The sequence below is a fragment of the Heloderma suspectum genome, chromosome 7 (genome assembly GCF_057233095.1).
Source record: "Heloderma suspectum isolate Gila_16-S chromosome 7, 16-S_ref, whole genome shotgun sequence".
In the NCBI taxonomy this organism is placed as follows: domain Eukaryota; kingdom Metazoa; phylum Chordata; class Lepidosauria; order Squamata; family Helodermatidae; genus Heloderma; species Heloderma suspectum.
In genome coordinates, this window is record NC_139464.1 from 50,165,281 (window position 1) to 50,191,146 (window position 25,866).

The 25,866-nt window shown below is 41.5% G+C and overlaps 1 protein-coding gene across 6 annotated transcripts in view; it reads right to left on the reverse strand.

Annotated features, from left to right (window-relative positions):
- UTP20 (UTP20 small subunit processome component) overlaps positions 1-25,866 on the reverse strand; it is a 90,545-nt gene that overhangs the window by 32,464 nt on the left and 32,215 nt on the right. For 4 of the 6 annotated variants that reach the window (XR_014784344.1, XM_084810145.1, XM_084810141.1 and 1 more), the window contains 16 exons: positions 25,064-25,222; positions 23,558-23,634; positions 21,568-21,647; positions 19,343-19,586; positions 17,928-18,143; positions 15,411-15,501; positions 14,472-14,557; positions 14,110-14,235; positions 12,824-13,086; positions 11,862-12,070; positions 9,819-9,962; positions 7,931-8,010; positions 5,616-5,842; positions 2,435-2,579; positions 1,312-1,399; positions 348-491 (listed from right to left, as the gene is read on the reverse strand). Coding sequence is in view for 5 of the 6 variants with exons in the window: in XM_084810145.1 (XP_084666271.1) it covers positions 348-491; positions 1,312-1,399; positions 2,435-2,579; positions 5,616-5,842; positions 7,931-8,010; positions 9,819-9,962; positions 11,862-12,070; positions 12,824-13,086; positions 14,110-14,235; positions 14,472-14,557; positions 15,411-15,501; positions 17,928-18,143; positions 19,343-19,586; positions 21,568-21,647; positions 23,558-23,634; positions 25,064-25,222 (2,379 nt within the window). In the remaining variant the exon portion in view is untranslated. The remainder of the gene's footprint in view (positions 1-347; positions 492-1,311; positions 1,400-2,434; positions 2,580-5,615; positions 5,843-7,930; positions 8,011-9,818; positions 9,963-11,861; positions 12,071-12,823; positions 13,087-14,109; positions 14,236-14,471; positions 14,558-15,410; positions 15,502-17,927; positions 18,144-19,342; positions 19,587-21,567; positions 21,648-23,557; positions 23,635-25,063; positions 25,223-25,866) is intronic. The other 2 variants (XM_084810142.1, XM_084810144.1) reach the window with 1 other exon arrangement.

Sequence of the window (25,866 nt, forward strand, 5' to 3'; positions counted from 1 at the left end):
AGGGTATTTTAGAAAATGTTTTTATTGTAGAATTTTATTGTTTTAAACTGTTGCTGTACATCGCCCAGAGTGACTGGGTGACCAGCCAGATGGGTGATTAATAAATTTAATAATAAATAAATAAATAAATAAATAAGGATTGTAAAGATAGTTCCGAGTCCGAAGGCCTCTAGACATGTCCCCAATAACAACATCAGGATCCTGACAGGGCCTTAGGCTGGAATGGGAGCTTAAGTAAATCCAATCCACATCAGGACCAAAATAGCTCCCCCGCCAAACTGAGCTATGGTGGGGTGGGTAGCTCACCCATTACTAATAAAAATAATATGTGTGCTTGTATACAAAACCTCAAAAACAATGCAGAGCGTCTGACGAGACAATTTGTTCTGAACAACAGAAAACAGTTTTGCCAGCGGTTTGAGGAAGCTTGCTGGATTCAAGCAGTGTTTGAGTAGATTTTGCACTGTTTCCAGGATGTCAATCTCTGTATCCTGAAAGAAACAGATATATTGTGAAGAACTACCAATGCCTAAAAAAAAAAAAAGACATACATTTACTGTGAAAAGTGGCTTTGTGCGATTATTATTCCAATGCTTCTTGTAATGTAACTATAGAACTGAAAGAATATTAAATGCTAAATCAGCTGGTTATAAGACCTAATATTCATGGAGTACTAATATTCTAAATACTCAAAGTGCTTCACAGACATTATCTCAATAAACCCTACAATAATACTGTTAAGCAGCTCGGTATCATTATCCACATATTATAGATATCTAAGTTCATGGGTGAGTTGAGATTTGAACCAAGACCTTCTTTACACCAGACCTCTGTCTTTAACCGCTGCACTATACCAGCTCTTTAAAAAATAAATACATCAAGGGTAGTATCCCATTGTGCCTGTGCTCACGAGACCCCCACTCATCCAACAGGGCTTTGGCACTTCTAAAAATAACCTGAAAAGAGCAGGAAAGCGAATTTCTGGAATGGGGCAGGTCAGCAGAGCTTGCAGAAGGAGCTCTGCTGACCTGTCCTGAACCAGAAATGAGCATTTCCACTCGTTCCCAAGCTTATTTTTAGAAGCACCAAAGCCCTGTTGCACAAGTGGTGGGTGCTGTGAGCGCAACAGAACCAGCAGAGGAGGAGCAGGCCCACTGGATACTGGCCCAAGAGACAGAGCAGAGCAGATTTAATAAACACTGGCCTAAATTGTTAGCAGCAGATCATAACAATCTGCAAAATTATTTCAAAAGTTCATCAGAAAAACATGAAAGAAAATCTGATTTTCCACAGGCATAAATCAAAACCTACCTGCATAATGTTACTCTGGTGAAGGAAAGGGAGGAGGAGACCAATCAGGATGGAACTCTGACTCTTGTCCTTTATAAACTTGCTGATTCTGCATGTAACAGAAGCAAGAGGTTAGCCTTGTGCTGATATAACCGCCATCACAATGTAATGATCCAACTTTCTAAAATGGAAGTTCATGTTTTAAGAGCATCTTTTTAAAAAATACGTATGGTCAACTTTTGCTGTTATGCTCAGAAAGGGCATATAACTGCACTAATGAAAACTACCAAAATAATACAACAAGTCAGTAGTTTAATTGCTATTATTCTCTATTTGGTTCTCTATTTGTCCCTCGTCACTAAGGCTACTTCATAAACCTAAGCATTTAGCATATCTTAGACTGGCTATAGAAGCCACACAAATTCAAATAACTCCGATAAGGAAAGGAACTCCAGATCTTGAACCAGCCATCAAGAACAACCATCTAAGCACCTCCGATATAGTAGCTGATGCCAATGGTATCATCATTCATCAGTCTAAGCCAGTTAAGGCTCATAGTAGTGGGACTTAATTCCCTAGGTGGAAAAGTCCCTGGGCTCACACCTGTTTGCATTTACACTGCAAAAATAGTACTAAAGAGAAAGTACAAACTTCTTTGACCACAATAACTGATCAGAACCATAGCAATTGCATGCATTGGGTATATGACATGATTAGAATTCTGGTCCACATTTCAGACACATGAACATGGGCAAGTGCAAATCCAAGGACATTTATGCCTAGGAAATTTGTCATTATCCATGTATGAACCAGAGTTCATGACCCTGAGCATCTTCAGCTGGAAAGGATCTGATAGTAGGTGATGTGGAAGACAACTGTCAAGGACTCTGGAGAACTATAGACAATACTGGTCAAGATGGATTAATAGTCTGGCATGGTATATGGCATATTCTTATGATGGGATGCTGGAAGGAGGCTGCCTCTAAGCTAGGTAGACCTAAAAAACCTATATTCAGAAGCCTTCTATGCCCAGAAGATACTGTGACTTTTATGGGGGTTGCCCACCCAATGGCTTCCCAACAGCATATAGTAGATGATTCAAATACCACACACTGCACTTCAGGGACCTGAAGGAGCCACTTACTTTGAAAGAATGTTGAGTTCTTTGCTGACTTGGGCTCTATACTTTTTCTTCTTCATCTTGTCCACACTGAACATCGTTTTGCTCAGATACTGAAGAACTGCAGGGACATGGGGCAGAGCTAGCCTTACACCCATGCTGGGAAGATCTGAAACACAGAAAGGTTATTAATGTATTCTCTAAATCAGGGGGAACTTCACGCTCAGGGTCCTAACCTGGCCATCACAAGGTCCCAGTCCAATCCAGTCCTGCCATCCTGGGGCACTAGATGGCCACACCCTGTTCCCCTTTCCCCCAACCAACACTTTTTTGGTGATTTTCTGGCTTTTGTACAGTTTTTTCCCTATTCTAAATGGCTTCGTTACTGGCAGTAGGAGCTTTAAACTACAATACGCTAGGGAGGGGAGGTTGGCCCCACCCCTTTTGCCTTCGGTGCCGCCCACCACTGGAATGCAGCTCCCGGGAGCTTCTCCAAAATTGAATTTGGCCCATGGGTTGCAAGAGGTTCAACACCCTGGCTGTAAATTGTAAATAATATAAAAAACCAGCTCAGTACTCCAAGCAGAACAAGCAAATAACATCCCTGGGATTATTTATTTCAACCAATATCCCAACTTTCTGTATATAGTACTCAAAGCACCTAACAGTAATCAATTTTAAAAAATATTTTAAAGGGTTTTCTAAAGTCAACAATAATAAAATACAAAAGAGAAGAAGCATAAATAAAATCTAAGACCTGAACAGAAGCCAATTTTAAACCCATTAAGATGAGACATCAGTAAAAAAGCCATCAGCCTGACAAGCCAAAGTTTTGCCTAAATTTTAAGAAATCTTCACCCAAGGACCTCAAAGAGGGAGCTAAGCAGCCTTTCTAGAAAGGGAGCTGCACAGCTTGGCCTGTAGTAAGGAAAGATGGGTTCCAATTTTTGAATCATGCTTAAAGTTATAATTGTTTAGTCAGCATATAACATGTACCATTCTTGCTCAAAAAAACACTATCAACAGCAGCTTTCCCCAATCTGATGCCCTCCAGATGTGTTGGACTGCAACTCGTAGAATATATTTTGGATTCTGGGAGTTTGTAGTTCAACACATCTGGAACACAAGGCTGGTCAGGAGGATTTGCTAGTCATTGTTCTTCAAATGGATTTCTCATCTCCAGGAAACTCATATTAGAGATGCTTGAGGATACTGTTCAGTCCACATTTTTAAATAAAACAAACTCAATTTGAAGTTCCTGGACTTATGCGAATCAGAACGCAGTTTCTGTTTTCACACTTCGAATTTTGCGATGCAGTTCTCAACTCAAAAAACTTACCAACATGTTTATTAAGAATGCCTACGAAAATGTGTCATTTTGGATAAAATGCACACAAAATTGCATATTGTGTGAAAAAGATGTTCACATTTTTGTATGCTTGGTTTTTTTTAAATCACAGACTGATGCGGAAACAGGATGGAACAGACGTATGAAGGAATACATATGAAACGCACAGACTAGAAATACACTGATCCATCCATCTCTAGCTCATGAATGTAATTTTACCATGTAAACCGGAAAACTAACAGGCACACTCCAAACCAGGATCTAAACTGGTGCCAGAAACATGGAGACTGTGCTCTGTCCTCTTCCACAAGGTAGCACTTTCAATAAACCTGACTGAGCTTTATTTGAAGCACCAAAAGTCTCTTTTGGTATACTTATCAGGGCCTAAGACCAACTGCTCCCACATCCAGATGCTAAGATAGTAATCAGTGGAGACCTCGATGCCTCAGCCTTCTGTGATGAGGTAAGTGACTACCAGCCTTCTTAGTGGTGGCACCTCAGTTGTGGAGTTCCCTTCCCATATCTGTCTTCCTGGCACCACATCTGATGGCTTTTGCAGATTTCATTTTCCCAGGCTTTTAATGGGTCTTGTGGTTTTAACTATGTGTTGATGTTTTATTACTCTTTAAATATTGTTATAGTGTTTTAAGTGACGTTAAGCTCCCTTGGGAATTTTATATTGAAAGGTGGGACATAAATATAACAAATATTTATATTTGTTAATAAATAAAAAGAGGAAGGAACAAATAAAAGAAGGAAGGAACTCAGTGGGTGTGAGCTGACCAAGTCGAAGGACTATAGACTGTAAGAACCTGCCACCCCTTTTCTGACAAAGGGAACTACGCTAGGAGTCATAAGACCTAGCATCTCTTCTGGACTTTGTCACCGATCTGCTCAATCGTGATGAGCCTGCCATCTGCATACCGCCTTGATGGCTTTTTAGTGAATGAGGCTGTATAGAAATGTTAACAATAGTAATAGTAATAAAACATAATTTGCCACTTCAACCAAGAGCCTCCATGCTTTCTTCTCTAAGTAAGAATAATTAGATTTCCCTCTTAAAAAGCTAAATCCAGGAGATGAATGAAATGATTAGTACAAAAGGGCTCCAACTGGTTCTAACTATCAGTTGTTACAGGTCAAAACCACAAACTCGTATCAATTTCAAGTGATATTTGGCCATGTGTACTTGGGTAGAAGCAAAATCATACCCAATGCGAATATGTGTGTGATTTGGTAAAACAGCTGCCACTGAAAAAGGCTCTGGCCTTTCAACAACCCCCTACCTTATTAACTTAGTATGGATTTATATCCCACGCTTCAATACAAATACCTCCCGAGAATTCACAATAATAAAATCTGAAAACAGCAATCAAAACTGTAAAGTCAAAAGCAAGTAAAATTGTAACAAGAACTGAGGGCAGCATACAACAGATTGATAGGAGCATCAAGTAAAGATCATGTAAGATTTGAAGGCCTGGGAAAACAACAGAGGGGCTGAAAAGGCAGGAGAGTGGGTGCTAGGCAAGCCTCCCTGCAAAGATCATTCCAAAGGTGGGTGTCATAAATGGAAAGGTCCTTTCCCTAGTCACCACCTGCCTCACCTCAGGCAGCAGAGGCACTTGGAAGAGGGCTTCTGAAGAGGTCTATAGTGTAAAGGCAGGCTGGTGAGGGAGTAGGCAACCTTTCAGATACCAAGTCGAAAGCCATGAAATAGCAGTATAATGTGGCAAGTGTGCTAAACTGAGAACATTTTCATTTACAGATTAGTTCCTGCTCCTACCACAAGCAAAAGGCACCAGCCAGACTTTAAAAAATATCAACCTGCAATTGAATCAGGCACCTGATTCTTCCTACCTCCTGTCATTTCGTCAGCTTCTACAAAGACACAGTCATTCACCGTCAAACTGTAAAGTTGATCTGTAGGCTCAAAGTCAGTGGTGTTGAGGAGGTTGTCAACCACGTCCATCACAACACCAGCTGTTGTCTCACACAGGCTTTTGGTAGAGAGCAGAGCAAACAAATTGGATAATATATCACATCCTGGATGTCCTGGCTTCTGCTTGGCCAGCAAAGGGAAATACCTAAAGGCAATGAATGGAGGGGATAGGGGAGGATTAAGAAATGAATTATGCAAGGTTCAAAAACTGAAATGATTTATTTCTAAGAATAACAAAGGCAGATTTTCCATCCCTCTGTACACATTTCTAAGTAGCAACCAATCATGGTTCACATTGTTGACTCTTGTGAACAGAAGCAACCTGTTTCGCATGATCAAAACAGCAAGCTGTTTTGATCATACAACTGGGTGTTGAATATGCAAATCCTATCCCAGCACATGCTGTAGCTAGGGATGAGTAGGTTTGGAAAAAAAACTGGAAACATTCGGGAAAAGAACATTTTTTTCCTGTTTTATTCCGAGGACCATTTTTCTTTTCTCCTGAAAAAATTGGAAAAATTGAACAGCTTTGGATTATGAAATATTTTCTTTCAGAATTTACCCCACCCAAAATTATTTCTAAAAACTATGTAATAAGAACACTTTTATAGAAAGACTAGAGATGTAAAATGTCTGGCAATAATGAGGCCGTGGGAAAAATGTTTTTTTAATCCTCTCTGTAAGATTCCGAGCATAGTAATTTCTTTCATTCCTTATTAAAATTATTCATCTAAAGTATATTTTACTGATAGACATTTATACTCTGTTTCCCAATGTGTGAATAGACTCACCATTGTGCATTCTTGACAGTAAATGTGCATTCTTGACAATTTTGGTTTTGTTCTATAGAGTCCTGTGTTTCTGGGCTTGTTCTGATTACATACTGTCAGAGTCAAGTAATGTAGTTCTAATCTATTCAGACAATAATTACAAATTTACTAACTGAGTTTACTTTTAAAAGTTTTAAAATATAATGATAATTTTATGAGCAAACCAAGCTATACATACAATAACTTTAGGAACAGAAAAGCTGCTTTATGTTCCTAAAGCAGCCCTCCCCCCCACCCTGGTGCCTTCCAGATGTTTTGGACTACAATGCCCAGCATTCCTGACCATTGGTCATGCTGCCCAAGGGTGATGGGAGCTGAAGTCAAAAATATCTGGAGGGCACCAGGTAGGGGAAGACTGTCTTAAAGTAACAAAGTGACTTTAGATCTGTAAAGAGTGCTAAAAAATAAGTATGGCTTATTTTTCCATTTTTCCCCAAATTTCAAATTTTCTCTGGGAAAAAACTGTTTTTTTCCATGGCCTCAAAATTTCTGGAAATTTTACATCTCTAGCTGCAGCCCACTGTGGACCTCTCTTGTGCCCCCCCACCCTCCAAACATGCTTCTGATGGCAGCCATATGGAGAGAAGGGCTTCCCGTGCAGTTTAAATATCTTCAACCAATGACCTAGGAGGTTTTAGGTGCCTTCCAACCCCCATCTTCACAAAATTAACCCATGAATGCTCCTTAGGGTTTAGATCCTTAACTCCGTCCTTTACATGAAAGAAAGAGAAACAACTTTAGGGCCTTGTCCTACTGATATAAACTCTAACAGCTTTCTGAATGTCTTAGTTGATGCCAAGCCCTTTCTCAAGGATGTTTAGGCTTGGAGTCAAAGCTGGACAGGATTCTTGCTCTCTATTAAAACATGCGTTAATCATGGAGATAAAGTTGCAGTTGAGGTGAAGCACAGCTGTATCAGTGCGAAAAATACAACCAGAAAGATCAATAAATGGAGCCGATGCACGTGGCTCCAAAAAAATGCAGATACCCCCCTTTTGCAGGTTTGAAAGGATATTTCCGTAAGGCTGAACTGGAATAGTCATCACCTCTCCTTTAAGGAGAGGGGTATGAATCATGCTGCTACATTTTCCTCCCCTGTTTACAGCTCCAAACATAGACAAGAAAAGGAGGTGTCCGGGTAAAAGCAGGGACGTATTTTGCAGGTGCAGAAATGCTTGCCAAACTCACTCCCCTTGCCCATTTCAGCTTAATGTTAAACTTATATATGCTTATCACTACACCTGTGTATAGAGTTCTACAAATAATTATGCACATAAATTTGAAAGGTCAAAGGGTCTACCGGATTTGAAGTGCAGTTCACATATACATGTGTACATTTCTAAGTAGCTGTGCAGTAAAGTCATATAGTAGTTATTGACTTTGCTAAGAATTGAATAATTTACCTGGGACTTTTGCTCCAGATGTGAATGATTTTGAGTAAAAGAGTAGGAGAATACTGGCTCTCAGAGGCCAGCCTGGTGATCTGAGAGAACAAAACAGAAGAAAATAAAGTCAGGGCAAAATAGTGGGAGTATTACTAGAAGAACTATTAGCCAATTGTAATTTGCTTTTGAAAGAAGAATTCAGTGTTGTTCTCATATCCCCAGCTAAGCTCTCAGTGTTCTGGTGCTAGGGACTTCTGCCTTCACTTACATCAAGCATGGGCAACATGCAGCCCACCAGGGGGAGTTTTCCAGCCCCCACCAGATCCCCTGCCACACCACTGGATTCTCAGGGATTCTGATAGGAACGAAGGCACATGAGGAGCATGCAACATGTTTTCCAGCAGTAACGCACTCCTGCCAAACGGTGCCATTCTGTTGGGAATGCAGCCATGAGGCCACTTCCAATTGTGATGGCAGCTGCAGCAGGGAAGGGGGGTGACCCCTGGAGGGTTCTGGGAAGTCCAATGCAGCCAGCCCTCCACAGTTGCCCACCCCTGACTTACATCATAGACAAAACTGCTACTGACAACAGAGCCAAGAACGGTGCTATTAGGGCTTGCCTACAACCTATTAATTCTTTATTTGTCATAAAATTTTATCTTATTTTGAAATAAAGTTAACAAAAATAAGAATATACATAATAATAAATCAAGATCACTAATGTAACAAAAGAATCCAGTAATTATAATTCTTAGTCTATAACCAATATACTTATGGAACACCTATAATAAAAAGGCCTAAGTAGGAGCTCAATATCTAATGAAAGAATGAAAATATAATTTACACAGCATATAAAAGGAGAGTGTGCGAGGGGGCATTATTTTGTGTGTATGTGCATTAGTCAGAAAAATACAGGCAACTGTCCTTGGTTGGAATTTGAGGGGCTTTAACACAGGAAATAAATGGAAACCTTGGTGCCGTAATATCTTTCTTAAAGTTAGGATTCCTTGCTTGCTGCACTTGCTGAGTACATTTGTACATAGCCATAGTCCGCCAAATTTTATAAACCCACTGTTCTTTAGTTCATCTAAAAAGGAGAAACATCCAATGCTTATATTTATCTTTCCTATCTTTGAGCAGTTTAATCACAGAGGGCCGTATCCAATGCCAGCAGGCTGCCAGCACTCATCAGACTGTGCTAGTGCGAATGACCACTAGTGCAACTAGAAACTAGCACTTGCTGCAACAACCCCAGAAACTAGCCCAAACTACCATTTCTAGAATGGGACAGGTCAGCAGAGCTCCCTTTGAGCTCCGCTGACCTGTCCCGTTACGGAAATGTTACGTGGATCTAGTTTTTGGGGTTGCTGTAACCACTGGATACTGCTTGGAGTCACTGCAGCATAGCTGTGTGAAAGCTTCCATGATGTTAAGACACTTGTGGAAGGAGCTCTTATCATGAATAGGTCTACTGGCCATGGCGTGCATGCTACTGTGGGAAGCGGTGTAACTTTCAACCAGCAAAGATGTGACAATTTTAGTTGACCTAGTAATAGGTATATTCCACCCAAATGAAATGAATTTTTTTTAAACATTTCTCAGCTGTAAACATGGAGTCAGCTTTGCTGAGGTTATATATGAAAGTCATTAGATCCAACAAAATTGGTGTTATCAAGGATAAAAACTATTTAAATTGTATTGGATTAAATTTAGATAATTCTGGGCCATAGCTTGAGTGGATAAGTTGGTACATAGTAAAATCTGATGCTTTGTTCAAACATTCTCTTTCCTTTCTCCCCAAATACCACTTTCACCCCAGAGCAAGTCATTTGTACAGTCTGGAGAATATTGACACACCAAGACACCTCCTGAGACGAGCAGGTTGGCAACTTTACACTGCCCTTACCTGGGGCCATACCACAGCATGAAAAACTGCATCAGTCTCTTCCACACTAAAGTTGTAAGTGTCAAAGTCAGAGAAAAAATCTGCTATCAGTTTAAGCCCAAGTCGTCTCAAGTTTTTCAATGGGTTAATCAATTTGACTTGAATCTGGAAAACAAATTGTGACAATCCTCTGGGTTTCTTTCTTTCTTTCTTTCTTTCTTTCTTTCTTTCTCTTTTTTAAAGCAAAACATGTTGTCTTCACTGCAGTTTTAAAATTCATTCACTGAGCCTAACATTTTAAAGGTTAGATACTGAATGCATCCTCTCAATTGCATGTAGTAGCCAGCATGCCTGGACCTCCTCTGTCAGGAATAAGCTAATACTGCACATGTTTGGGATGACACTTCCAGGAATGAGGTTTTAAACACCACACCCACTCCATCTTTTGCCATGAAGGGGAAGGGTTTGTTTGTTTTTAATAACTTCCTCACAGGGGAGACTTTACCATGTTAGTCAACTCAATTCCCTAGTGGAGGTGGTTCCTAAAATGAACATTTTTGAGACCTGTTTGCATAGCACTGAAAGAAAATACAGTCACACTGGAGAGAACGAGCCCACAAAATTCTACCCCAAAGGGGAACTGCAGGAGGTAGTAAGCCTGTAACTCCATTTATAACTGTACAAAGTAGACGTTTAACACAGCAAGGAATATTAGTCTGCAATAAATGACTAGTGTATTGAGAAAAGCACAGAGTATAATATAAATAGGTTTCTCACAGTCTTTAATTGGCTTTTACCTCCTCACTAGATAATGAAGTGTTAAATTAAGTTTAACAAATGACAGTGCTGGAAGATATTTATGAAGCCAACGGTTACTGAATTACAGCTTTTCGTCTTAGAGTTACTGTATAACTTCATGTACAGAAGTGATTACCATGGACACAAGTAACACGGCTGTCAAATAATTACCTGTCTCCCAGTCTAATTGTTTGCATGCCTATGTAGGGAAATACTTGCAATCAGATCTTGCACTGCTACCTTTCTGGAATTGCTCTTTTTGCACTTAATGGCTACTGCTACAGCAGTAAGAGGCAGTGTGGTGTAGTGCTTAGAGTGTCCGACTACAACCTGGGAGAGCCAGTTTCAAATCCCTGCTCTACCGTGAAGCTGGCTACATGACCTTGCACCATTCACTATCTCTTAACCTAACCTTCCTCAAAGGATTGTTGTGAGAATAAACCTAAGGGGGAAAGAGCTATTTATACCTCCTTAAAGTCTTTGGAGGAAAGACTGGATAAAAATGTAATGTAGACTATGCCATTAAACTTACTTGCCAACTTAGTTTACCATTGTACAGTACTAGAGCAACACACCATCCTTACATGAGAATCCTTACCAGAGGAAGATTTTAACAGGGCAACACAGGGAGATATTTTGCAAGGTTAATGCCAAAATTATAAATGATAAGTAAAAGAGAGATTGTAAAAGTACTTTGGAAAGATAGGGTGTTGTAAATTAATTACAACAATGGCAGAATTTCTTGACATTATTAGGACGTTTATTTGTTACTTTATCAACTGTTTTATCACATTACAGAAGTTTTTCAAAAAGTAAAGAGAAACTTTTCTCCCTGATAACTCAACCTAGAAATAAAACTACAAGAAAATTCTAAATAATCTGCACACTTTGTGTTTTAAGTTCAGGAACTGGACTGCAGTGTTCTGCTTTTCTAAACTCATTTTAGAAATAAATTATTACAATTAAATAAACATTAATACATGCATTAAATAAAGGAAGTTGACACTCAAATTCCTGCAAGTCTAAAGTAGTACATACTAATTTTAAATACACATTCATCCTTATTATTTTAATTGAAACATGATTAGTTAGAAAGCAAGTTAGCATTCATTTCATTAACGACACTTTAAGGACTTTTATTTCTTATGCGTAAGTGATCTTTATTGACGGCTGTTTAAATTATTTTACGATGGTTCTTTAAAAAATCATGATTTGTTACTTGAGGCACTAAGGGGGGAAATGCTTAAACAGCAGTACATTTCTGACCTTTTCTCTTTGTTGAAGAATGTGGGATACTGTTGCTATCATGCAAAGTAAAATCTGCAAAATCTCAGACAGGTACTGACTGATCAGATGCCCCATGTTTTTCAGTACTACTTCCAGGCTGTTGAAAAGGCTGTGCTGGCGACCTAGAGGCAGCACTTGGGATAAGTCCAGTTCTTCCACTGCTTGGAGAACTGCAGAGTGGCAATGTCCTTCAAAAAAAAAAGGGGTGAGGGGGGAGAAGATTACAATGGCTGGGTTCAAACAGAACACTAACACATGATACAGACTGTTGAATTCTGGGTTGTCATGATGTGCGAACCGAGCCCCACTAACAAACCATTGTTTGTTAACAACAACCCAGAAAGAGAAGCCATGGTTTGTTGTTGGGTTGCGAACTCTGACCTGTTCACACATAATGTCTAACTATGGGTTGAACAACCTACAGCTAGTCGTGGCCACACTGGAGCGAGTGAGCACACTGCCTCCCACATGCTTGTCACTTCCGCTTTGCTGAACAACCCAGGAACACCCCATTCCTTGGTTGCTATCGTGACCTGCAAACCCGGCACTCTAGATTGGTTAGGGCTAAACAACCTAGAGTTTTAACCCAACAAGAAACCATGGGTTAATATCCTCCTTCAAGATACTATAAGGTGGAAAGAGCACAAGCAAGCAATTCCACTCAACACTCCCTACCTCCACCCTGACTTTCCACTTCTTTTTTCCAATTGTCACTCAACATTCTGTGGCTCTTAAGCAGCTTAATCCTCACTGGGTGGTTGCTGTTATTTTGTGAGGGAGGCAGGAGGAATTGCCCCCTTACTTTTTTTAAATTTACTTCTGCAAAATTCAGGATCCCCCAGGCACACTAATACCACCCTCTTGTTTCTCAGCTCCATTTTGCTCCACTTGCTACCCAAGCTCGCTGTTAAGACGCTAAGTTTCTGTCATACAAACCATACCATTACTGAAGTGTTTCACAGGCTCAAAAAGCAGATCCAGGAATATTCTAATCTCTTCAGGCAGTGAGCCAGCAAGGAATCTCAAAACAATAGCCATACGGGTCCCTGCCGCCGACTTGCCCTGTGTTTTGCTTCCAGTCTTGTTTCTCATCCGTCCATACAGAATCCTTCCAACACCAAGGAAGATTATGTTAGCTTTTCTAAAGCTACCAGCCTGCATACAGAAGGCCTGGTCTGTTGGGCTTGTTGACTTCTGTAAAGAACTGTACAGGTTTAGCAGATGCTTCTAAATTATGATCAATTGCAATCATAGCTGTGTGCCCAAAAGGAAAGCCAGCACAAAATACTTCACATCTGGAATCCATGATTTCAACCCCCCACCCCAATTTCATTTTTATCCCACCCTTACTCCAAGGAGCTCAGTGTGGTGTACACAGTTCCTCTGCATCCTCACAACAACCTTGCAAAGTATGCTAGGCTAAGAGATTGTGACTAGTCCAAGGTCACCCAGTGAGCTTCATGGCTGAGTAGGATTCAAACCCAGGCCTAGTCCAGCACTCTAACCACTACACCACAACCACACTGGTTCTCCACCAAGGCAACCACCAAGGTCATTATGGGGAAAGTTTGCCAATGGCCTGATTAGAAATATAGCCAGGTTTCATAATAGCATGGAAAAAGCAAAATGAATTAAGAGCCACTTTTTTGTTAACTTGCAGAAGATGCAGCTTTGCATGAAAACATAAAATGGGTTAATTACCACACACCCGTTATGTGGAAAGGCAGTATATTCACAGTAAAATCTGGGCAGTAGATTTAGAAATCACTTATCTTTTGGAAGTAGGCACATGCATTTTCATATGTAATACTTAATTTCAGAGGGCACAATCCTATGTGGAGAGGGGGTCGCCTCTGAACTTGGAGGTGACCACCTATCCAATGCAGGGCAGGAGGAGCACGGTGGGGATCTTCTCCTCCTCGCTCCAGCCACCCTGCACTTGCGGCTAGACAGCCGATTTCAACTGTCATGCTGCGGGACCTCGGAGCGGGGGGTGGCACTTCTGTCGTACCGACACTTCCGCACTCCCCATCTCTCCCTGGGAACGCCCCCTTTTCCCCCGCTTTGCTCTGCTCTTACGAGCCCAGGGCGAACCACGCCTCTTATGAGGCGGTGGGGGCAGGGGCGGGGAGGCGGTTCTCCGGGAACTGACCAATCCTACGGCCATCTAGCCGCTGTCTAGTGGCCACAGGATTGCGCCCTAAGTGAATAGACAGAAGTGCTTCACCTCATTAAAACAGGAACAAGTGCTGGTCGGTGCAGTGCTTTAACAATGGTGTTTTCTTCAGAAATGTTGAAATGAACTATTTCTTCCTTAAAGCTCTTGTCTTCCAATAGCCGTTGTAAGTTATCTCTGTAAGTATATAATGCAACATTAAGAAACAGATCTTCCACACAATTTATTAGAAGCCAAGGTCACTGATCCTAAAAACAAACAATGTTTATGTCTCACAAAAAGAGAGAGTGAATATCAAACAACACACATATGTGCACACTCATGCACCTTCATTTGTTCTGTCCACGTAACATTTCTCCCATATGGTGGTTGATGCAAAACAAGCAGCCAAACCTTTACTTATAATTTCTTACCTGTATGGCAGTAGGTACGGATGTTTATAAGTCATGATACAGTCAAGAGCTACTTTCTGCACATTCTGGTCTTGATGGGTCAGCAGCTGAATATAATGTTTTATATGAAATAAAAGTCACAAGGGAGCACAGATGTCAGACTCTGTCTTATATTAATTTAGTAAATCACTCTCAATACATTATGACAATTAACATTCACTTCTTACTGAAGAGAAGCTATGGAAAATATACTAAAGCTAAGGTCCTTAAGAGAGGAACCACCAAAAATTATCCTGGCCCTTCTCAGTTACGGTAATCTAAGCTTTTATTCAGTCTCTGACCACCTCAGTTATGTCACTGACACTGCTGGGGAGCCCCCTTTATTACCCCATAGGCCTTCCCTCCCTCAGGTCTCTCAATAAAGCAACAAGTCTTAGGGGGCCCAACAGAACATCATTCTTCTTCATCCCTTTGTCCTGCCTGCCCCAGGGGCACAGGACAGAAGCAAGCAGAAGTGCTATGGTTGCTGAGTTGCTATGGGTGTTTTGTCAAATTATACTTGGAGAGGTTGAAGCAGTTCTGCATCACCACTACAAAAAATGTTTCAGAACTTGCACCTTAGGGGGATGATAACAGAACACATCCTTGACAAAAGGCATCATCATTCCAATTGCCCTACAAAATTAACTCTGCTTAAAAAGAGTAGTGATCTGTTTTAAGACACTAATTTATTCAGGATACATCAGTCAGTTCAGAACCAGGCACTGGTGAAGGTTAATCAGCCATTATTTCCATAACACTACATTAGTTAACTGGTTTAAAAGGTAACATATATCCTTTGCACATACAGACAAGCTAAAGGGATAAATACCAACAGCTCTACTGAGTTATTTCCAAAGTCCTTACAAGACAATAAACACACACATGCTAAACAAAATAAAAAATACTGAGAAATTTCACCTGAGTGTATATTTCATTTAACTTTGGTTCTAAATACAATGCACGTGGATTTGAAAACCGGGCGAATACTTCCAAGTGGGCAATGAGCTGTCTGAAAAATAAAATGAAACACAAAATCTATCCATGGACAATAGCTTCGCAATAGCGAAGAGAGCTTCGGCTATTGGGCGGTATAGAAATGAAATAAATAAATAAATAAATAGCTGTTCTAGGTTCTCTTTTAAGAATGTGACTTTCAGAATGGGAACATTTTAAAGGTAGGAGGACATTTAGTTGAGTGCTTTCTTTAAGCACAAAGGCTGTTCAGGGCTAATACAAACTGGATTTGCATCACTTGGTAGTTCATCTTTCCTTGCTGGAAGAAGGAGGAAGAAGAGAACTCGGGTGAATGAGGCAAGAAGCCGTAACTGGTCATCCCATGGATAAAAATAAGTGGAGCTTATCCAAATGTCCAGCTTCTATCCATTCACTAGTTAACTCAGCTCCTTGTAATATCATGACCCAACGATCTTTACTGAATCTAAAGAATATATGTTTGAGTAATGCCACTGGGCTGGTTCGGAAGTAACGCTAAACCATAAACCATAGTTCAGTATTACAAAAGTTATTTGATTTCTACCCCACCTTTCTACCAAAATATGGTACTTAGGGCAGCTCTGAGGCCAAGGTGCAGCCTTGAGGAAGACTTCAGAAGCTTTCACTTCATTTAAACTGTCCACAGCTTGCAGTGTCATCCAAATCCAGACAAACTGTGATAAATCTTAACTGTGGTTAGTAGAAACAAGCCAACTTCATAAACTATGGTTTGAGGTTGGCTTGTTTCCATTGACCAGACTGAAGATTAACCAGGGTTTGTCCAAGTTTGGAAGACATGGCAAGCTGCAATTAATCTAAAATAGAAGTGGAAGCTTCCAGACTCTTCCTCAGCCATTCCAGAGTAGGAGAGGGGGGAAGGAGCACATAAACCCGAGGCTTAACTAGATTCATTATCAGTCTGCTAACCTATGGCTTAGCATTACTGTTGTAGGGTTATTGGAGGCTTGTTTCTCCCTCTAACAAACCGTGCCACCTGGGTTCAGATAACACAAGTCACACCCGGGCAGTGATTATGGAAATCGCACCCTGCAAGCACCCAGCACTCACTGCAATTTAAATAAGCCAAGCTGGCTTATTTTGATTGTACAAACCAAGTCACTGTGTGCAACAGAATAATTGTTATGTTATATAATGCTATGCCTGCACACATATGCTCTGAAACTGCAAACGTTTACTGCTAGGTAGCAGCAACTCTGTTATGGAAACTAATTATTCATAAGGTGGTCACTTTGGGTGGCAAAATGCATTTCCAGTCCCCAGACCATTTTATGTAGAATGCGGTCATCCCTCAGGAATACCAAAGTAATCCTCCTGGGTATAAAGCCACTCCACAATCTATTTTCACTAGCAAGTAAAGGATTTATGTTCTAAATCAGGGGTGGGCAACATGTGGTCCCCAGCACACTGCTCCATGGTGTGGCTACTGGTAAATTTGCAGCAGCAGCCAAAACATCAGCAGTTTACCACTATGGAGTGGTAAACAGATAACATTTCACTTGATAACAAGCTAAATTTGACCTATTTATTGCTGCAGTAGTTTGCCGCCAAATTTCAGAGGCAAATCACTGTGGTTTTTTGCCGCTACCACCAAATTCGGCAGTGTGGTAGTGAGTGTGGGCAAAAATGGCCACCAGACCCCCAGAAGTTGCCCGCCCTTGCTCTAAATTAAACAGTAGTGATATGACTAAATGACAACCCCAGGGTCAACGGAAAATTAATACTTAAATCGTTTAACCTTGGGTTATTAAAAATCCCATTGAGGAATACAAACACTTTGAGGCTGGAGTTCTGTCGAAGTCAAGAAATGCTTTCCACTTACACATGAGCCTTTCTGGATCCTGGCCTATGATTCTTACTATAGATTTTTAGCATTACAGCAATAACTAGGAAGAACAACCATAATTTGATACCCTTTCCATAACTGGAGGAATTCCGCTCTTTAATTCATTGAAGTGTGATTTAAGTGTTGTCCTATTATATCTTCTGAGTGACTCGAAGGGTGAAACACAGAGAGACATTAAAAAAAACCTATCCAAGACATTATGGGGGAATAAGAATTACAAGCCAAAATTACATTAAAGTGATCTTCTCCAATATTTTATTTATTTATTTATTTATTACATTTATATCCCACCTTTTTTTCCTCCTTAAGGAACCCAAGGCGGCATACATGGTCCTCCTCCTCCTCCATTTTATCCTCACAACAACAACCCTGTGAGGTGAGTTGGGCTGAGAGTCTGTGACTGGCCCAAAGTCACCCAGCGAGCTTCCACGGGTGGGGACTAGAACCCGGATCTCCGAGTGGGGACTAGAACCCGGATCTCCCGACTCCCAGTCCGACACTCTCGCCACTACACCACACTGGCTCTCAGTATTTGTGAAACACCTATTTTTCTTCCTCTACAATTATGCAAAACTTACTTTGCTGCAGCTCTTCTTGTCTTCTTTTTTGGCATCTCTTCAGTCATTGGCTCTTCAGAAATCTGTTTCTCTCCCTCATTATCATCCTTCTCATCATCTTTCATTTCCTGAGAATTTATTTCCTCTGTGAGATTTTCTTTGACACCACGACCACTGCTTTTCTTTCTAAGATCTTGCACTGGAGCTACTAGTGAATCTGCAGGATGATACTCATTGCTGTAAAAAATAAAAGGGGAGATGAACTAGAACTACTGTAGCCTGTTTCTAGTTGGCCTTCCTGCCTGTTGCCTTTCTTTTTTCATTTCATTCAAATGCCTCAGCAAAAAACACTCTTCCATGTTATTGTGATTATCTTACCCTGCTCCCTCCTTTAGTCTTTACACTGGCTTCATTGTTCTATGCACCAAACTCAAGTGTCTACTCTTTATACTCTCTACATCAAACTCTGGCCCCCTTTATTGTCCTTCTCCCATTAACATGCAAGTTTTAGAACCCTTTCTTTGGCCTTATTATTCTATTCCTTTGTGTTTTTTGTCCTGCTGCCCCCTTACGCAAGGCCAGCCCTCCCAAGAGGTGAGGTGAATCCACTGCCTGAATGGGAGCAGTGGTGAATTGAGCACTCCCACCACAGGTACCACTTGGTGGGTGAGCATCATCAGACAGGGCTCTCCGGAGAGCCAACAGGCCTCTCCATAGCTGCTGCCTGCCCGGTGAAACTACAGTGGATGCTCTAGAGAGCCCCGCCAGCCCTGTCCTCCCACTGTGGCAAATGCTAGTTGCAGTGGGAGAGCAGCCAGTGGCGCTCTCCAGGGCAGCCACCCACCCTCTGGCTCACTCTCAGAATTCTCTCAGAGTGAGCCTATGGGCAGGCAGGTGGGCTCTCTGAAGAGCCACATCAGCCATAAGAAGTGGCCTGTGTGGCTCTCCAGAAAGCCAGCCAGGCCCAACCGCCTTCCTTTGAGGGGGTCCTTCCTGAGAGCCAGGCATTGTGGGAGGGATGTCCCTGGAGAATGCCTGAACAGGGGGGTGGCAGGAAGACATGGCGGGGGTTGGGAGATGCAGCAGGTGGTGCAAGATGTGGCGGAGGCACACTTGTGCTCTTCTGCCTTAGGTGGTGGGAGAATTTGTTCCCCTATGCCTGGAACAACCTACCAAGCCACGTCCCATTTCTTCAACACATTTCATCTCACAGCAACCATGTTCAGCAGATGACTATGACCAAAGTATTTGTCCCTTAGTTTTCAGAATTACCAGTTCTAAACCATCACACTTTCGTGTATACACACATATATACACAAATGCAGAATAAACTCTCATGTTGACTTACAGAGTAACCAAATACTTTCAGCGGTACTCACAAATTACACTCCTCTCTCTCTCTCTCTCTCCCTCCCTCCGTGAAAATTCTCACTTACCTAATAAACCGTAAGAGAAGTGGAGAAAGTTCTCTTGATCTGGGTTCCACTCTGTCTGGAAATCTTGACATTGCCTTCCAAAGCAGAAGTCTAAAATTTGCATGATCCATCCTCTGGTTGCAGCATGTCTGATATTTCAGCTGCTCAAAATACAAAGTTCTAACATCTCCGTCATTGACTTCCTCTGTTTCAGCATCCATAATGCCCACTTGCTCTTTTTCCAGCTTATTATGTAGCTCCCTTTCTATGGGGAAAAAAACAAAAGCATGGTTTTTATTTTACAAGAAATTCTAAGAACTCTTTGGTAGCTCCTGATTATTAGTACAATCATAGATAGCAAATTCTATATAAGAACATAAGAAGAGCCATGCTGGATCAGACCAAGGGTCCATCTAGTCCAGCATTCTGTTCACACAGTGGCCAACCAGCTGTCGACCAGGAAACCACAGGCAGAACACGAGTGCAACAGCACCTTCCCACTCATGTTCCCCAGCCACTGGTGTACATAGGCATACTGCCTCTGGTACTGGAGGCTGCACATAGCCCTCAAGCCTAGTAGCCATTGACAGACTTCTCCTCCAGGAATTTGTCTGACCTCCTTTTAAAGCCATCCAAGTTGGTGGCCATCACTACATCTTGTGGCAGCGAATTCCATAGTGTAACTGTGCGCTGTGTGAAGAAGGACTTCCTTTTATCTGCACTGAATCTCCCACCAGTCAGCTTCATGGGATGACCCTGGGTTCTAGTATTTTGAGAGGGAGAAAAATGTCTCCCTATCCACATTCTCCACACCGTGCATAATTTTGTACACCTCTATCATGTCTCCCCTTATCCTACTTTTTTCCCCAAGGTAAACAGTCCCACTTGTTGTAACCTTCCCTCATAGGGGAGATGCTCCAGCCCCCTGATCATTTTAGTTGTCCTTTTCTGCACTTTTTCCAGCTCTAGAATATCTTTTTCTAGGTGTGGTGACCAGAATTGTACACAGTATTCCAAGTATGGTCATACCATAGATTTATATAAAGGCAGTATGATATTGGCAGTTTTATTCTCAATTGCTTTTCTAATTAGGCCTAACATGGAGTTTGCCTTTTTTCCCTTCTTTTTGTACAGTGGCTGCACACTGGGTTGACATTTTCATCGAGCTGTCCACCGCAACCCCAAGATCTCTTTCTTGGTCTGTCACCGCTAGCTCAGATCCCATCTGGTTATTTATTCTTCTCACTATAATCAAATATCTCTGAAAGGCTACAACTTAGAGCTCCACTTTAGCAAAACATTGCCACAGGAAACTACGTAAAGTTTGAGGGGAAAAGTCTGGGGAAAAAATTCCAGCAAGGCGATATGGTGACCGTTAACACAAAGGGTAGCTATAGGTAAGAAAAGCAGGGGATATGCAATCACAGGAAGACTTTCTCTCTCTCTCTCTCTCTCTCTCTCTCTCTCTCTCACACACACACACACACACACACACACAGCAAATGGCACTCTACAGGAGGCTCAACTATGCAAACATCTAACGTCAAGCTGCCTGGATTTCTGCATTAAAGACTTCCAAATCTGCTGCCACAAAATCTAGATTCTGAAATCAGAACAACAATGGTGCAAATCAGGCAAATATTTAATCCCCATCCCCACTCCACCCCCATGTTCACATATATAATTGTCTGAGTAGGAAATCGGGGGTGGAGTAGAAGAAGTTGACCCATGTGTTGGGGAAGGGAGTTGCAATCTATGTGTTTGGATAAGGGAAAATGGGGTAGTTTTAGGCGAGGACAGGGGGTTGATTGAGATGAAGTGTTACACCACATGAGGTTCATGTGGTGGTGGGGAAGAGATTGCATTCCACCCATGAAGCTCACTAGACATCTATAAATGGGCATAACATCTGTCTGGGGACAGTAAGGTGCACCCTCACTTCCCACTAGGTGTAGCCGCTCTATGCCATGAAGTTGTTCCAGTCTGGTCCAGGAGACCAAACCCCTGGCCAGTTAGAAGTGCTATTTTTCTGTTCTCTGGAAAAATAAGGGAGCGACAGGAAGGGCAGCAACAATTTCAAGGCATTCCAACCCCTCTCATTTTGGCACTGAGAACTGAATGGGGAGGAGAAAGTACAGAAAAAATACACCTCCGAAAAGTACAAAGTCAGAAACTCCTAGACTTAGTTAATGAGCAGCTTTCATCTTGGTTGGGTCATTAGCAAACCTCTATATGACATGTCTTACCAGCATAGGACACTGCTTTTTCCAAAAGTTCATAGTAGACTTTCCAGAACTGCTTGTTCTCCATTTCATTTGCATGAGAGCTAGTTTACAAAAAAGAAGAAAAGGAAAAATGTGCTTTGGAAAACTAGGTAACTGGCCAAGTTAGCGATCAATAGCCATGTCCTATTTGGTTCACAGACACTATTAAGCATTTACAAGTTTCGGATATTCATTTATAATACTTCCTTGCTGTCATGTGATGACCCAAAAATACTTTGCTTTTTTTTTTTTTAAAGCAGATTACATCTCATAAATATATCTAGGCTACTCATATCTATTCAACTAAGGGCAGACACCAAGGTCACAGACAAGCAAAACTTCAGCTTTCGCCATGATCAGACTTGCTCAAAAAGTACAAACCAGAGTGTAAAAGGTTCATAGAACAAAATGTTCTATTCATTCATGAAAGGCAAGAAGAAAAAACTCTACATCATGACTATTCCTTGTTCTTTTCTCATAAGTAACGTTTCCTTGTGAAGTGGCTCCACTTGCTCAGACTACTATTTCACCATGAAGTGAAGTTGAGTTTTTAGTTATTCATCAAAACTTGGTTAAATACACTCTGGACCATATGAGAGTGCACAAGAAAAGTTCACTTGGAACAGTGCCTTGGTGAATGACTGTATACACTCATCCAAAGACTGGAAACTCATTTAGTTGCAAAACGCTCCCAGATGGGTTAACCCATATCGGTTTTTATGTGATAAACCTCCTTAAGTTGGGTTGCCACCATTTCCCCCTTCTGACAGAGGCTGTGTGCCTTTAAAAGCTGCATAACAGGCAGGAATTCAATAGGAGCAGTCTTTCCCCAACATGGAGTTACAAGGATGGGAGAAAATGCACTTATTGGGTTAGATAAAGAGATACTTTATCTCTTTAAAAGAAAGAAATTCTGGCAGTGCTGCTGTTCTGCAAACATTTGCACTAGATCTAGCAGGAAACAACACACAACACGGGCTGAGCACAATCACACATCTTGAAATACTGTGCAAAATCTTGGGCAAGAGATTTGTGCAACACATTGTGCTAACAAAAGCATAGCACTGGATTTCAGTTCTCTTTCTTTGTGGAGGGGGACCTTGTGCTAAATTAGGAAAAAACCTCCCACTCAGGGAACTTTGGATTCAACGCACTGGATCTTTGCCATAATGCATTTATAAAGAAGAAATAACAGATGAAACACTATTAAGGAGATGCAGAGACACACTTCCTGGATCCTCCCTGTTTTCGTTTTGACTGGGCCAATAAATCCTTAACCTTCCCAGTTACTACAATACTCTTTCCCTGCTCAAAACAAGATCTGCTCACTGAGAAAACTTTCCACCCCACAAAATAATTGTCATGCTCCTTTAGCATCACCAACACTGCTGGGTCTCAAGTTTCAGTCAGAGAAAGGTGGAGGTCACATTCTAATTGATATGGCTAGAGCCAACATAAGCAATCCTATGAAATCCAGATTAGCTTTAAAAAAAACCCAAACCCTTCCTTAGATCCAAAAAGCAAGGAATAACCTCAAGCTCCTGAGGGGAAATAAGTAGCGACTGACACAGTTAATACTGGAGAGAGTGGCCAATGATGAATTCATGATGTGGGAAGCCTGGAATCAAAGTCTGGCTTAGCCGTTGCCTCGCTGCATAGCCTTAAACAGCCCATTATTAGTCAGTTTCAGTTCTGAATTTATAAAATAAAAACTTTACAGGTCTATCATAAGTGACATTAAAAAAACATTATGCACTACAAGACTTTGGGTATAGGGAAGATAGGAATATAAAATAAAAAATGCATTTTGCCCACAGGCCAAAAGGTGCAAACTATACACTTTAAGTAAAATGGAACATTCAGAGCAATTTCCCCATCTTTCCAAAGACATGTAGCACTCTCAACTATAAAAGGTGATGTTTATACTTATTTATAGCTATATTTACTTTCTAGGGGAAAAAAAAAAACTTACCTTATGAGCTCAATCACAGGAACCCATAAAGGGCTGAAGTTGATATAAAGCATTCCCAGTAAATACCGAAGAGGCACCTAGAGTAACATTCCAAGATGTTTGTTTGGATCTTTAAACCAACATTACATTTATAAAAGAATATTAGTGGTACTATTCCCACAAAAACAAGCATTTCCCTTAAACATTTCCAGGTGATTAATCTTGCAGTTCCCCTTAAGTTCTAGTATTTCATAGAACAGTCCAGCATTCCCAATGTGCTTTCTCTGAAACCATTCAGGATTCTGGCTATGCCTATCATATCCATTAGCCACAGATTTTCTAAGTTAACGAGTCCAACTTCTTTTGGTTCCTCTTGTATGTGCTGTAAACACAGTATCGGGGCTGGTACAACACATCCTGCCGCTTGAGGTGGGAGGTTGCATTGCGGCCCTTTCTTCTCTCCCCTCTGCTACGATGGCAGAGGGGCTTCCCAGAGAGTCTACCCACCTGATGCCGTGCTTAGAGGGGTCCTCAAAGCAAGGCATCGGGTGGGTGGTGCTCCAGAGAGCTGTGCCGCAGCAGAAGAGCAGCCAGCATGGCTTTCTGGAGCGCTGGACAGGGCATGCGGTTCTTCTGGGGGAAGAATCTCCCACCCTTTGGGGATCTACTGACTGAGGCAGGAGATTCACCTTGCCTAATAGAAGGGCCAACCCTGCAGAGTATAGCAATTCAGGTTAAACACACAAAAACACATTTACAGTGCAACCCGATACAGGTCTATGCTGACTTCACTGGGGCTTACTCTCTTGGGTTACTGGGTATAGGATTGCAGCCTATGGCATGTTCCACCATATTAAGATCCTCCTATTTATAAGGACGAGAAACAAAATACAAATAATCCATACAGCGAAGCACTTGCATATTAAAAGTATTTGATATGCATTCAGTCTACGAGTGGAGGGAGGACTGAATAGAGCTAGCGGAGCACTGCATCCCACCACACCCCAGCAGTCTGTGCAATAGGCAGAGCCCCCCTCTGAAAACATCTGGCCAATTATGGCAACAGACGCTTTGCTAATAGAGGAAAAGCAGCATTTAGGACTTATTTGAAAGGTAAGTTAATCTTTTACTAGCACAAAGAGGTGGGGGGTGAGGAGAGAAGGGAGAACAATATGTTTTTCTTCAGAAGAGAAACAAGAGAACCCTCCCCAGACTTAAAAGCAACCTTCCTTAAGTCGTCCTTAAAGCAAAGGTCATTTCAAAATATAATTCACCGTCGACAGCTCCTTATACACAGGGACTCCCCATTTCCTTGAATGGGAAAGAAGAATGGGGATGCCCTTGTTCTGTGCAGGAGGCGGAGGTTCTGGATACTAGCCAACTTGTTTCGTGAAACCAGTTACCATAACGCCCGTATGTTGTTAAATCCATTATGACAAAATACAAAAGCAACCTTGACTCCTATGTGACCTTCCCTTACAAAAGGTAAATGCTGTGATGTGTATCTTTCAACAAGTGACATTTTACCTCCTGTAAAGGTCCCTCAGGGATTAGGCTCTGCACAGTGTCGTGCCTCAGCTTCCTTAAGTGGAGCAGTTTCTCACGATAATCATTGATGCTTGCCGGCACAAGTTCAGCTTGAAGTAAGATGGCAAAAACAGACTGGGACTCCCCAGAGCCCACATCCTTAGCAAACCAGAGAAACAGCTGCTGTTACAAGATTTATTTAAACCGGGCTACATACATTCACAATTTACTCTAGAAAGAGAATTCTTACAGCTGCTAGAAATCAGTTGAGCATCCAATGGCCTGGATAGCACATAATGCTAATAGATAGATCGTTGAATTCTGGGTTGTTGTGATATGTGAATGCAGCACAGTAACAAACCATGGTCTGTTAGCTGAGAACATCCCAGAAAGAGAACCTATAGTTTGTTGCTAGGTTGTGAACTCTGGGTTGTTTAAAACATGGGTTGTCGTTATGTACGAACCCAGAACCAGGGGTTGTTCATGGATTGTTTCATCAGGTTACAGAGGTGGCAGGCAAGAACAGTAGAAAAATCTAGCCAGTACTACACTGCCACAAAGGCAATTGGGATACAGGGAGGGAGTGGGTGAAGGAGGAGGGAAACAGCCTAAGAACTGAGAAAAGAAACCACTGTTCATTCCATCATCTGCCAGACAAACCATGGGTTGGGCAACAAACTATGGAGCTGTTCGCATGCAATGACAATCCATCAGTTAAAAACTGATGGCTTTTCATGCACACGCAGTCACGCAGCCTGCAGCGCACATGCCTCTTCTGCTTTACAGTACAACCCATTGTTTGT